We start from the raw sequence: 15,020 nt of genomic DNA, 5'->3' as shown, positions 1-15,020 counted from the left end.
GACCCAGCACAAGCAAAATTAAATAAATGAATAATTTTTTAAAATGCAAAACATTTCAGCTGAGGGACTTTCAAACCTCTCAAAAATTTTAGATTGAGAAGGAAATGTATATGAATAGTGGTTTAGATTTTTCAAAACTATGAGATGTCTGTGGATAGCATCTTTCAGCTTGATAATTCCATTATTTGGAACCCCCACCTACCAGCATTTTCTTCATCTATAAAGAATTAAATGTCTGGCAATGGGTTTCTGGAAGATTGATCAATTCTCTATGAGTCAAGAAAAAATTAATACAGTAAAAGGTAAAGAACTGGACCTTTTCTTTTTTACCATGTAAATTTAATTGCTTAAATAATTATTGTTTGATCATTTATGATTCAGTTGGCTTCAGATGGCTCTGTGCCGCAGGAAAGAATGCTTCCAAAGGGAACACCTAAGACTGGCCTCTGACAACTTGAGGTGCCTCGTGTCACTGAGCCAGCAGATGGAAAAGAACTTGCCTCTGATATTTGTGGAAACTATTGTTAAGAGTAAAAATGGATGCACAACCAATCTATAAGAAAATGGTTTCAAAATCTAATCAACTGGGAGATTGATTGTAGGTATTTGTTGACTCCTAGGTGACTGGACATCATACCCTAGTGTCTCCATCTAGAACCCTCTCTTTGACTATTGCTCAGGACATAAAATAGAATTCTTATTGTGCCTCAGATGCATTTAAAACTTTGACATTAGAGTTTTACACATCAGACTATGAATTTCTATATTCTGTCATTTGTTTGTATATTTCTCTCCCTTTTGGAACATATGGGGAAATTTCATTTTTCACTTCTTTCTTTTCTTCTAGTAGTCATTGCAGGGTAGTTAAAGAACAATCAGTGTTACCCCAGTAGTTTCCATATTTATAGCTCTTCCCTCTTTAGATGCACTTTTCCTCAAATTCCCAGTTGTTACATTGTGGAAGATATTCAAGATCGAAAGGGAAACTAAATTCATAACTAGATGTGTGTTACTAGTATAGGCATATGGAAAAAGTCTTCAAAGAGACTGAGTACTTAAAAGATACCTGTAGACATGGTCCTAAAAGTTGCTATGATTAAAAAACTGCAGAATGGGCCCAGAAACGAATATAACTCATATCCCATAAGCTACCATTTACTTCGTTTAAAGTGGACTTTGTCTTTCTTTGTCATTATACACATACTTTCCTTATCTCCCTTCTTTTTGACATGGGCTACTCATTTTTCCTTAATCCTCCTTCATTTTTATAATCTGTTTATTTTCTTCTATCTCTTCAAAACTCCTATCAGTTTTTTAAACTCCTGCCATAGATACACAAAGCAGGCATATTTTTATGGTTTTCAATCATCTAATTATATTCTCTTTTATCTTTGTTGAATTGTTATGTTATAACTATATAATCTGTATTCCTATTTCTATTTCAATTGCAATCTTATCTTCCTATTTGAGGCTGTCTTTATTATGTGTAAATCATAATTGCCAAGTCATTGAAGGGGGCTTCACTGGTGGCTCAGACAGTAAAGAATCTGCCTGCAGGGCAGGAGACCTGGGTTCGATCCCTGGGTCAAGAAGATCTCCTGGAGGAGGAAATGGCAACCCACTCCAGTATTCTTGCCTGGATAATTCCATGGATGAGGAGCCTGGGGGCTAAATCCATGGGGTCACAAAGAGTCAGGCACAACTGAGTAACTAACACTTTCACACTTTTGTATCATTGAAACCTTTAGCAAAATTTTACTAAGACAATGTTTTTAATGTTTCCCTCCTACCCTTTTTTATTTTGAATTTGTTAGCAGTTGAGTTTATAAGAGAGTGTGAGCACAGTTCTAACCCTCAATGCATTTATATAAAAACTAAGCATACTGTAATGCAATAAATGGTGATTTAGATCATGAACATAGAGTTATGAATGGGAACATAGATTAAGAAGGTATGACTCTACTTAAACTGTGAAGAGTTGGTTAAAACAGGGAGTCTAAATATTATAGCATGTGTTTAATTTCCGGTGTGAGAAGTGCGTGGAGATGGTGGAAAGGGAATTGGTGGACAAGAACCTGTATAATTAAAGACATGGAAGAATATACATGTGTGGCATTTTCAGATAATAAACAAGTGTTGCTAGATCATTGAGTGTAAGAAAAGAAGCAGGAAAAGGAGATAGGAAATGAGGTTGAAAAGAACCAGACTCCAGAGGACTTTGAATGCTCTGTTAGAACTTTGTGGTTTACATGAAGGCAAAAAGGGACACACTAAATTTTTAACAATATGATTGGATCTGTTGTGAGAATTGATGTATTTTTGTTGGAAGGGAAAGTACTTGAAAGAGAAGATAATTCTGATGAGATTTTTGTGATAGATGTAGCTAGAACTGATGAAAGTAGGGGTAATGGAAAGAGAAGGGAATGGATCCATGGCAAATGCATTAAATTACAAAAAGAAATTCTGACATAGTTCACTCATTTAAAAAGTACCCAAAACTGTATGATTGGGTATTTAATTTCCAGATTAATGGACACTTGTTACTTAACAAATTTATTTTGAGAGTATATCAGTGCAAGTAAAATTGAAATCACTCATCCTATCAGATTCCTCTATTTTCCTCCTCAGAGAAAATCACTATTCTGACATTGTTGGATAGCATTCTTGTTCAAACTTTCTATTGCATCCATATATATTTATATTCAATAATGTTTTGAAAAATATAAAATGATATTTATATTAGTATATAATTTTATGTTTTTCATTCAATATAAAATATTTGAGTTTTTCATGATGATAAATATAAATCTGGTTTGTTTACTTTCCAAATAATTCATTTCATTTCACTGTATTAACTTACAATTTACTTATGTATAACCTCATTGTGGATATATATATATATTACTCCCTTTACCAGAGACATTAAAGAAGAGAAATTAATTAGATTTGATGACAAATATTGTCTCACATTCCCAGTTCTGAAAGACATTCATTTTCTCCATTCTACAAATGGCAAAAGGGGTCAGATATGAACTGTATGTTATCAAAGTCACCAAGTATTAGGTGACAGAAGGTGAAATATAATTTTTCAGATATTAAATCCTATACTCATTTCATTATCCCATGCAGCTTCTTTTAAAAATAATAGAAACAGTTGTTATAGAATATGATAAGGGCTAAATTAAGAGGAACTCAAAGAATAATGAAATCATATAATCAGTCTACTTAATACAAAGTCCCAAATGGAGTCTCTTGTCCCTGATTCCACATTGAGATTGATGATTAACTGCAATATACTTTGACTAGAATGAGGCACTCAAGCATTTTACTGAAGACCTGTTAATTCCTCTAGGGACTGTGGTGCTTATAAAGAAATATAGTGGTAGAATAGCCCTATAACATATTGAGGGAGTAAAAAGGAAATATTAGAAGCAGAAAACTACTCAGGTTGGAGGAATTAAGAATGATTTCTTAAGGAGGTAGAAATTGAATACAGGCAACTTTATGGAGACTTTTGAGTGGTTAGGTGATAATGATCCTCTTATGGTGTCTGAGGCCCCTTAGGAGATAGAGAGGTTGAGTAGAACAAATTAAGCTGGCATTTTTTTATCATGAGTTCATCCAAAAAACCTTATGTTCCAAATAAGACTACTTTCCTGGACAAGTAGAGTAAGAACAAATGTTTTAGCAAGCTTCCAAGTTTCCCAGGACACTGAGGTACATTAATTAGTGACAGAAGGTTGTTGTAGGTAATTAATCATGAAGACCAAGGCAGCAGTTACCAGCTTGATAATAAATGACTGTCATCAGCTATAATAGGGGCTTATCTTTCCTCAACAGTTTCTACTATCACTCTGTCACATGTTTTTGTTGAAACTGTATCCTCAGAAAGTAAGATTAAGGAAAAAATAAACAGAAAATACGACTGATCTTGGAGTCAGTAGATTTGGGTTTTAGTATAAGTGCTAACACTAAGTAAACTTATGGTTTGGATCACGTTATTTTACATATTTAGGTATTTATTTCCACATCTATAATGACTAAGGATTTTAATAAATAAAGGATATTGATTTTATCAATAGCTCTGAAGGAGGAAACAGAACGGCTTTATCTTGAAATCAGAACTCCATCTTGGGCCGGACTGTGGACTTTGAGCTATATGCCCAGTATCTATGGAAACGACATACCAACTGGAAAACCAGAACCCCCACCCACCCAGATGGAAGAACCCCAGGGCTCTCTGTCACTAAAAGAATACCCTAATTATCTGTGTAACAGAATAGAATCATACATTCTATTATGCTTATTGGGCTATAACCACAGGCTTAGTAACAATTGTCCACTGTTAACTATCTAGGCTTAAAGCAAATGAATCATGGGTTAACTTTGATTGTCAGGGAATTTGGGGAGGTGGGTTTGTGCATATACAGTCAGGGTATATAAGGTTTTCACAAAAACTGATCGGGGTCCTTGGCTAAGAGGAGACTCTACCTTGGGCCCACCGGTGGATAAACTGGACTCCATTATCTGCATTATCCTTCTGAGTGAGTTTGTTTCCCGGAACGCGTGGCTACAACAGTTCCTGAAGTTGATCTCATTGAGTTCACTAGTCTCTTTCACTAGATTGAAAACTTTAATTTTAATCCTATTCCCTATTTTCATTTTTATTTATGCAGAATTTTCTTTTCCCTAAATTCCCCAACTCATAACTGTGTTCCTTCTTTCTTCACATAATCAGTCTCTAACCAGAGTAAATACATATAATTTACCTTTTCAGCAAATCTATATTTGTGATTCTAAGTTTTTGGTTCATTGCAATGAAGAAGACAAATATGGTCCATAATTTCATGTAGCTTGCAGCCTAGTTGGGAAAGAGAAACAAATAATAAATTACATTTGTGGTGTTATTACTAATATATACAGTGTTCTTTGAGAGCAAAGGAATTAAACTTGTAGAAGATAGTTTACTTAATATAATTAATAGGATATAAATGTTATAGTCTTTATGATTATTTACTGAAATATATTTTGTGATATGAAAGTTTGATGGTCCCTGTGGGTCAATATTTTTTGTTTTATTATTCATTCACTCCACAGTGTTGAGTGCTATCAGGGCAGTTGAAATAAATAGAAGCATAACACTTACTGAATGCTTAATACTGCCATATGATTAGTATACATTAATTATTTTACTAATTATGATTTCATAGATAAATAAAATGAGGCTCAAAGAGTTTAAGTAACTCACCCAAGATAAAGCTGTCAGTGGCTGAACATTATATATGTATATATCTTTGTAATCTAAAGATATATACTAAATCCAGAAATATTATTTTCTTTTCTAAGCTAGGATATATCTCTAAATAAGAATAAATAATTACAAAATAATGTGATAAGACCTTATATCAAGACTTGTACAAACTGGATTTCACTATGTTACACATTTCATAGCTTTAAAATTTCGAATCATGTTCTAAGTACACTAAAGCAGTGTTTCTCAAATTACCTTTGTTGAAGGATTTTTCTTTAGTCCATAGTCTTTCATGGACTATTTCTTTGGGAAACAAACAAAATCAGAAACATGACTGTCACTGTAACGTCAGATTGCTAAAGAAGTTTCTAAATACTCATAAATTCTGTACCTCAACGAGCAAACTAGAAAGACAGTTTATGGACTTGCACCTCCCTGTATGCACCTCTTCCTTCAGTGGAACTGGGGTCATAACATGATATTTTTAAATGCAAAATCAAAAGTTTTGGGGTTGACTTCCTCTTACTCGTGATGACCATCTTGTATGTCATGACTAATATTAGGGCATCAACCCTGACAGGAAGCAGAAGGTATTAACTGCAGAGACAAGTTGGTGATAAGAACAACCTCACATAAGAACAACTAATTTTTCTGTGTGATGACACTTATAGCCATAAGTATACTAGGTCAGTTTTAATGCTAAAGTTGAAATAAGCTGTACAAGTTTGACCTTTTTTTGTTCAGCATTATAATAATTTACACTTGCTCCTTTTGTCCTCCTTCAGATAGCAATGCTAACAAAGTCCATGGATGGAGCAAATCAGTCTGTGGTATCAGAGTTTCTGTTCCTGGGACTCACCAACTCCTGGGAAATACAACTTCTCCTCTTTGTGTTCTCCTCCACATTTTATGTGGCAAGCATAATGGGAAACTCCCTCATTATACTCACTGTGACTTGTGACCCTCACTTACACTCTCCCATGTACTTTCTGTTGGCCAATCTCTCCTTCATTGACCTAGGAGTTTCTTCTGTCACTTCTCCCAAGATGATATATGACCTTTTCAGGAAGCGTAAAGTCATTTCCTTTGAAGGCTGCATTGCTCAGATCTTCTTCATCCATGTCATCGGTGGGGTGGAGATGGTGCTGCTCATTGCCATGGCCTTTGACAGATATGTTGCCATATGTAAGCCTCTTCATTATCTGACCATCATGAGCCCAAGGATGTGTGTTTTCTTTATAGTGGTTGCCTGGATGATTGGCCTTACCCATTCAATAGTTCAACTAGCTTTTGTGGTAAAATTACCCTTCTGTGGCCCTAATGTGTTAGATACTTTTTACTGCGACCTTCCTCGGTTCATCAAACTTGCCTGCATAGACACATACCAACTAGAGTCCATGATCAGAGCCAACAGTGGATTCATCTCTGTTGGCTCCTTCTTCATTCTGATCATTTCCTACATTATCATCATTCTCACTGTTCAGAAACAGTCTTCAGCAGGTTCATCTAAGGCTCTGTCCACACTTTCAGCTCACATCACTGTAGTAGTCTTGTTCTTTGGTCCTTTGATATTTTTTCTACACGTGGCCATCTCCCTCTATACCCCTGGATAAGTTTCTGGCCATCTTTGATGCAGTTCTCACTCCTTTCCTGAATCCTGTTATTTACACATTCAGGAATCAAGAAATGAAGGTTGCAATGAGGAGGGTATGCAGACAGCTAGTGAGTTATAGAAAGATCTCTTTGGTGATGATTGTATTGTGAAGAGCTTTTGTTGATTACTGATGTTAATTATTGGTGGCCAAACTCAAGAGAAAATCTTTTCTTCATCCTACTTTGATTTTCTAAGCACATCGATGTAGAATCTATTTTGTCTTTCACTTAGACGGGAGGGACATTCACTTCTGAAAAGAGAAAAGAAATTACGTATGAAGTATTTTCAAAGTTTACAGTAATCTTGAGCCTCAGTTCCTAAGGAATAATATTTATATGGAGTAATTTTTACACATACAAAACATGGAATCCTTCTTTAAGGCCTTTGAACAGGAGAATCTGTCTTTTTGTAACAGAAGCATGTCTCACAGAGATATTTAGATAGCATTACCAACTCAATGAACATGAATTTGAGCAAATTCTGGAAGACAGTGGAGGGCAGAGGAGCCTGATACAGTCTATGGAGTGGCAAAGAGTCAGACACAACTTAGTGATTGAACAACATGTCTCACAGATAGGAATTCCTATCAGCACCTAATGGGAGACTCACTAAGTGAGAACTGAACTGAGTCTTCATATTGGATGCTGTAGCTTGCCCACATTTGCCCCCTCCTTTGGCTCTCTTCCAGGGTTGTGCAAAGAGGGCAGAATCTTCAAGAGCAAGCACACAGAATCTTTGAGAACATGCATGTTTGAGGTCGCACATCTCCAGTAGAAGCCATGGGAGTTGTTCTTGGAAGAAAAAGAGCTGGGAAACACCACAGTTTTTCTCTGTAATTAGCATTTTGCTACTCAACCCCATTAGATTGTCATTTCCCTTTTCTTAAATTCTTTCTTTTCATTTTTTCTTCAGTCACTTATGGTCTTTGGGCTAGGAAAACCTTTTTCTTCTTTCCCTCTCCTTTCTTAGACTTCCCTCTCTTTCTTCCTGTCCCATTATTCCTCCTCCTTTTCCTACTTTTCTGCATTGCCTGCTCTGTTCCCTTTTAACTTCCCTTACTTCTACCCTTTCCAATTACTCTATTGTATTATTATGAGTTGCCTACTCAACAGTTTCACACCTTCAAGAACTCTTTGGTCACAGAAGTTCAGCTGTGGTGTTTGAGTAAGGGGGAAATAGCTAAATGGCAAGAGTAGGGGCTTCCCAGGTGGCTTAGTGGTAAAGAATCTTCCTGCAATGCAGGAGATCCAGGTTCGATCCCTCTTGGGTAGGGAAGAGCCCGCAGAGGAGGAAATGGGAGCCCACTCTAATATTCTTACCTGGAAAATCCCGTGGACAGAGGAGCTTGGCAGGTTACAGTCCATAGGGTCGCAAAGGGTCAGACGTAACTGAAGTGACTTAGCATAGATGCACAATAAATAATATTGTATTTATTATAGTATATACCACGTGCCATCTTCGTAAGAAACTGAAATAAAGTTTTATATAACAATATGCACTTGGGGAGAAATTTACTTTCTTCTCTTCAATTAAAAGCCTTTTTTTTAAATAAGAAACTTTGTGAACTAGGCTCTGTGCTAGGAAAATTACACAGAAGATGGATAATTATATTCACTGCTTCTAGTTAAAAAAAAAAGAACTTCTCAAGATAAATTTATGTCATTCTAACAGAGAAAACTAACTCCTAGTTTTCCTTTAATGTGATATTTTAGTAAAACATTCCTAAATTTAAAGAAGCCTAAAAACCTGAGTTGTGTAAACTTTGCCAAAATTATTTAAACACATTCATTGCATTGTTTCAGACTGATTATTCAAAATTATGTATATATATATTTACATATAAAATCTATCATATACAATCATTTTAGTAAATCAGCAAACTCATGAGAAAAACCCTCAACAGCCTACACACATTCTATTCACACCTTCTTACACATGGTAAATGTTAAAGTAGCAAAAATGAACGTGCTCAGTAATTAGATAAAATGAGATAGTATATTAAGACATACATAAAAGTCACACATGTGAAGACACACACACACACCCTGACCAGTGTTTCAATATTCAATCTTACTTAAAAATTACCCAAAGAATATCCATTGAATACTGTATTTATTACTAAACCAAGGTCTTAAAATTGCTAAGGATATTAAATGTCAAGTTTAACTGGATACACCACAGAACTCTTAGAAGTATTGCTGAAATTGGTTAATCATTTAGTTTTGTATTTTTTTTTAAATTTTAAATTCTTATTTTACAGTCTATACTGATAAGGTCAGGGATAAGACCTATAGCTGCTTTATAAAAAATATTATCAAATCAGTCTGAATTGTCCAAGAATATATTTTGATTGTGTCAATCTGGATAGTATAAAAACGCTGTTGAACTAGTGATTTCTTATGAAAATTTTTTTTCTAAAAAGGCTAACAAATTTAATGTAGTAATTTCAGTTCAGTTCAGTTCAGCCACTGAGTCATGTCTGACTCTTTGCAACCCCGTGGGCTGCAGCACACCAGGCTTCCTTGTCCATCACCAACTCCCAGAGACTGCGCAAACTCATGTCCATCATGTAGGTGATGCCATCCAACCATTTCATCCTCTATCATCCCCTCTCCTCCTGCCTTCAATTTTTCCCAGCATCCAGGTCTTTTCCAGTGAGTCAGTACTTCACATCAGGTGACCAAAGTATTGGAGCTTCAGCTTCAGCATCAGTCCTTCCAGTGAATATCTAGGACTGATTTCATTTAGGATTGATTGGTTTGATCTCTTTGTAGTCAAAGGGACTCTCAAAAGTCTTCTCAGCACAACAGATCAAAAGCGTCAGTTCTTCAGTGCTCACCTTTCTTTATGATCCAACTCTCACATCCATTCATGACTACAGGAAAGCGGCAGTGGCCACTCAGTGGTCAATGTAACACACTGAAAACTATCTTTCAGATGGAGCCTTGCCCACGTAACTGTAGCCCAGGCAGCATAGATAAGGCTTATAAAGAAGCAGTGTAGAGGGCAAGGAACCAGGAATTTCACTGGAAGCACATGAGAAAACTATTTTATTGCAGGTCAGTGACTGTTGTGGCTAATAACTCAGGCCTTGTAGAACTGGATGGTGGGTAAAATTCTTCAGTTTATACAAGGCTCCTATTCCAGCTGCTGCTGAAGGTTTATTTCTCTTATTTGAACATCTCATGAGGTTGTTTAGCTGTTCTTCAACAGCAGGAAGAACAGATTCTCAGAATTTAGTTTAGAGGCAAGGGATAAAAATTGATGTCAAGGAGGTTCAAATAAGGAGGTTGCCAGTATTCTTCAAGAGAATATTCACCAGAGAAAATCAAGATGACAGAGTAGGAGTGATCTTCTCCTGTGAGGACACCAAAATTACAACTCGCTGCTGAAGAACCATCAACAAGTGAATGTTGGGTCCCACCAAAAAAGATACCCTACATCCAAGGGCAAAGGAAAAACCCCAGCAAGTTGGTAGGAGAAGTGAAATTACATTTAGAATCAAACCTCATATCCACCAGAGATGCTCAGAAGGCTCAAACAAAACCTTGTGCACACCAGGAGACCCCACAGAGACTGAGCCAGACCTGCCTTTGAGTGTCAGAGTGTCTACTGTGGAGGTACAGGTCAGCAGTGGCCTACCCCAGGGGCAGGAGCTCTGGATGCAGAAGACCTGGGTGTGGCAAAAGCCCTCTTGGAAGAGGTCACCATTAACCCCATCAAGAAGTGGCAAGCATACACAGAAGAACTATACAAAAAAGATCTTCATGACCCAGATAATAACGATGGTGTGTTTGCTTACCTAGAGCTAGACATCCTGAAATGCAAAGTCAAGTGGGCCTTAGGAAGCATCACTATGAACAAAGCTAGTGGAGGTGATGGAATTCCAGTTGAGGTATTCCAAATCCTAAAAGACAATGCTGTGAAACTGCTGCACTCAATATGAGAGCAAATTTGGAAAACTCAGCAGTGGCCACAGGACTGGAAAAGGTCAGTTTTCATTCCAATCCCAAAGAAAGGCAATGCCAAAGAATGCTGAGCTACCACACAATTGCATTCATCTCACATGCTAGTAAAGAAATGCTCAAAATTTTCCAAGCCAGGCTTCAACAGTATGTGAACCATGAACTTCCAGTTGTTCAAGTAGGATTTAGAAAAGGCAGAAGAAACAGAGATCAAATTGCCAACATCCATTGGATCATTGAAAAAGCAAGATAGTTCCAGAAAAACATCTACTGCTTCTTCATTGACTACGCTAAAGCCTTTGTGTGGATCACAACAAACTGTGGAAAATTCTGAAAGAGATGGGAATACCAGACCACCTGACCTTCCTCTTGAGAAATCTGTATGCAGGTCAGGAAGCAACAGTTAGAACCGGACATAGAACAACAGACTGGTTCCAAATAGGAAAAGGAGTACGTCAAGGCTGTATAGTGTCGCCCTGCTTATTTAACTTATATGCAGAGTACATTGTGAGAAACATTGGGCTGGATGAAGCACAAGCTAGAATCAGGATTGCCGGGAGAAATATCAATAACCTTAGATATGTAGATGACACCACCCTTATGGCAGAAAGTAAAGAACTAAAGAGCCTCTTGATGAAAGTGAAGGAAGAGAGTAAAAAAGCTCTGTAATTTCCTTACTGTACATAAGGGTTTACTGTAATTTCCTCATCGTACCTCATTGCCTCTGTAATGACCTTATCTCCAAATAACCTCACATTCTAAAGTACTGCAGAGAAGGCAATGGGCAACCTACTCCAGTACTCTTGCCTGGAAAATCCCATGGACAGAGGAGCCTGTTGGACTACAGTCCATGGGGTCGCGAAGAGTCAGACACAACTGAGTGAGTTCACTTTCACTTTTCACTTTCATGCATTGGAAAAGGAAATGGCAACCCACTCCAGTATTCTTGCCTGGAGAATCCCAGGGCCAGAGGAGCCTGGTGGGCTGCTGTCTATGGGGTCTCACAGAGTTGGACACGACTGACATGACTTAGCAGCAGCAGTGGCTAAAGTACTGGGGATTGAACTTCAGCAAATGAATTTTGAGGGAAGACAGTCCAACCCATGACAGAGTCTCACCATCTCAGTTTAGTTCAGTTCAGTCACTCAGTCATGTCCGACTCTTTGCGACCCCATGAATTGCAGTACGCCAGGCCTCCCTGTCCATCACCAACTCCCGGAGTTCACTCAAACTCATGTCCATCGAGTCGGTGATGCCATCCAGCCATCTCATCTTCTATCGTCCCCTTCTCCTCCTGCCCCCAATCCCTCCCAGCATCAGAGTCTTTTCCAATGAGTCAACTCTTCGCATGAGGTAGCCAAAGTATTGGAATTTCAGCTTCAGCATCAGTCTTTCCATTGAACACCCAGGACTGATCTCCTTTAGGATGGACTGGTTGGATCTCCTTGCAGTAGAAGGGACTCTCAAGAGTCTTCTCCAACAATACAGTTCAAAAGCATCAGTTCTTCAGCGCTCAGCTTTCTTCACAGTCCAACCCTCACATCCATATATGACCACTGGAAAAACAATAGCTTTGACTAGACGGAACTTTGTTGGCAAACTAATATCTCTGCTTTTCAACCATCTCAGTAGAGATTGCCAAATGTCCAGACTATGAAATTAAATTCACAATCTATGTTACCACCAGTGTGGAATAATCGATCAGCCCTGTATAAACCAGGACTGGAACCAAACTTGGCCAAGACCCAGAAACAAACAAATCAACAGCAAAAAAACTTCCAAAGCAGAAAACAAAACAGAGATCAGTGTCTGTGAAGGTAAACTTTCACTCTGCTTCAGATCCACTCTGGAAACTAGGAAGAGACGTGTCTGGGCTTAAATGTCCCTATAAGGGCATTGTTTTGGAAATAAAATATATCGACTTCAGAAGATGTGTCCACTTGGATATCTTGATGAGCCTCCAAAATGGTCAAATCATCATTTTCAAGAAGTTAAAAACATGATTCATATAAATTATTTATTTAACTCACTAATGAGAGAACAACAAAATTGAAATCTGATTACAATCAAGTGTTTTTTATTTGTATTGAAGTATTGTTGATTTATAATGTTGCATTAGTTTCTGCTGTACAGCAAATGAATCAATTATACATACATATATATATATATTTCCACTCTTTTTTAGATTGTTTTCCCATATAAGCCATTACGGTTTTCTGTGCTGTACAGTAGATCGTTATTATCTATTTTATCTTATATGTAGTATTTATTTTATATGTAGTATTTATTTTATATGTAGTAGTGTATGTATGTCAGTCCCAATCTCCCAATTTGTCCTTCCTCTCTTCCCCCATTGGTAACCATGAGTTTGTTTTCTATATCTGTAATTCTATTTCTGTTTGTAGATAAGTGCACTTGTATCCTTTTTTAGATTCCATATGTAAAAGATATATGATATCTGCCTTTAAGTTCCTAAGAATGAATGAATCCTGCCTGTAAATGGCCTTCATATGTCTTGACTTCACTAGTTCTATGATTCTAACCTGTGCCATAATTGGGCTGAAACACGGTTACCAATTTAGAAATTTATTTTTCTCTTGCCAGTGATTTAATTTTTTTCTTTATGAAACATGCAATAGGCCCACAGAACATACTAGCACTTCAATGTACCCAAGTTTGCATAGTGGTTCCATACATTAGTTATTTAGCAATACAAAATTGAAGCAGTAGAAGAACAATTTTTCCTTATGATCAGAATTCTAAGGATTTGCTCTCTTAATAATTTTCACATATAACACAGAAAAGTGTTAATTATATTTATCATGTACTTTATGATCTATAGTACTTATTGATCCTATAAGGGGAAGTTTGTAGCTTTTGACTGCCTTAGTCAGTTGTCCCCTCCTTTTACTCCTCACCTCTGGTAACCACAAATCTGATCTGTTTTTCTATGAGGTTTTTTTTTTTTTCTTGAAATAAAATTGACTTACAACACAATATCAGATCATATGAGAAACAGTGGTTAGATATTTCTTTAATTCACTGCAATTAGTTATGCTATGTCACTATAAAAAGATATTACATAGTTATTGATTATATTCACCCCACAGTGTATTTCATATCTGTGACATTTATTTTCCAGTTGGAAGTTTGTACCTCTTAATTTCCCTCACCTGAACTAAATATAGAGCTACCATATGCCACTCTTAGGCACATGTATCTTTTCAAATTGTGGTTTTCTCTGAATATATGCCCAATTCAAAAAGATACATGCATCACAGTGTTCACTACAGCACTATTTATAATAGCCAAGACATGGAAGCAACCTAAAGAGCCATCAGCAGAAGAGTCAATAATGCACATGTGGTATATATAATGCAGTGGAATATGATTCAGTCATAAAAAGCACAAAATAACGCCATTTAAATTTATTTTTGTGCCTAGTGTGAGAGAATAGTCCAGTCTGATTCTTTGCATATAATTGTCCTGCTTTCCAGGGCTTCCCAGGTGGCACTAAGGAAGATTCCTTGGAGAAGGGAATGGCTACCTACTCTAGTATTCTTGCCTGGAAAATTTCATGGATAGAGGAATCTGGTAGGCTACAGTACATAGCATCACAATGAGTCGGACAAAACTGAACGACTAACACTTTTTCTCTTTATAGTTGAATTACAATGTTGTGATAGTTTCAGGTGTACAGCAAAGTAATTCAATTATATGTAAACATATATATATTCTTTTTCAAATTATTTTCCCATTTAGGTTGCTACAGACTAAGTAGAGTACCCTGTGCTATACAATAGGCCTTGTTGGTTATCCATTTTAAGTATAGCAGTGTGTGCATGTCAATCCCAAACTCCCTAACTATCCCTTCTAGAAGTGAAAAGTGAAAGTGTTAGTCATTTAGTTGTGTGCAACTCTTTGCTACCTTATGGACTGTAGCTCACCAGGCTCTTCTGTCCACAGAATTCTCCAGCCAGGAATACTGGAGTGGGTTGCCATTTCCTTCACCAGGGGATCTTTCTGACCCAGGGATCAAACCTGGGTCTCCTGCACTGCAAGCATTTACCATTTGAGCTGCCAGGCTGGGGAGCCTTATTTTGACTTAAATCATCTTATTTTATTTCTGAACTTTATATCCGTGTATTAG

General features: G+C 37.0%; 1 protein-coding gene across 1 annotated transcript; it reads left to right on the top strand.

Moving 5' to 3' along the window:
• Window positions 1-6,057: 6,057 nt before the first annotated feature.
• On the top strand, window positions 6,058-6,864 carry LOC128053940 (olfactory receptor 4F3/4F16/4F29-like). The gene has a single exon (XM_052646447.1). The coding sequence runs from the start codon at window positions 6,058-6,060 to the stop codon at window positions 6,862-6,864; it is 807 nt and encodes a 268-aa protein (XP_052502407.1).
• The last annotated feature ends 8,156 nt before the right edge of the window (window positions 6,865-15,020 follow it).

Source organism: Budorcas taxicolor, chromosome 10, assembly GCF_023091745.1.
Source record: "Budorcas taxicolor isolate Tak-1 chromosome 10, Takin1.1, whole genome shotgun sequence".
Lineage (NCBI taxonomy): Eukaryota > Metazoa > Chordata > Mammalia > Artiodactyla > Bovidae > Budorcas > Budorcas taxicolor.
This window is presented reverse-complemented; position numbering and strand designations above follow the sequence as displayed.

What these genes read in the sequence shown, in the direction of transcription:
- LOC128053940 (XM_052646447.1), top strand. Translation starts at nt 6,058, where the DNA reads ATGGATGGAGCAAATCAGTCTGTGGTATCAGAGTTTCTGTTCCTGGGA.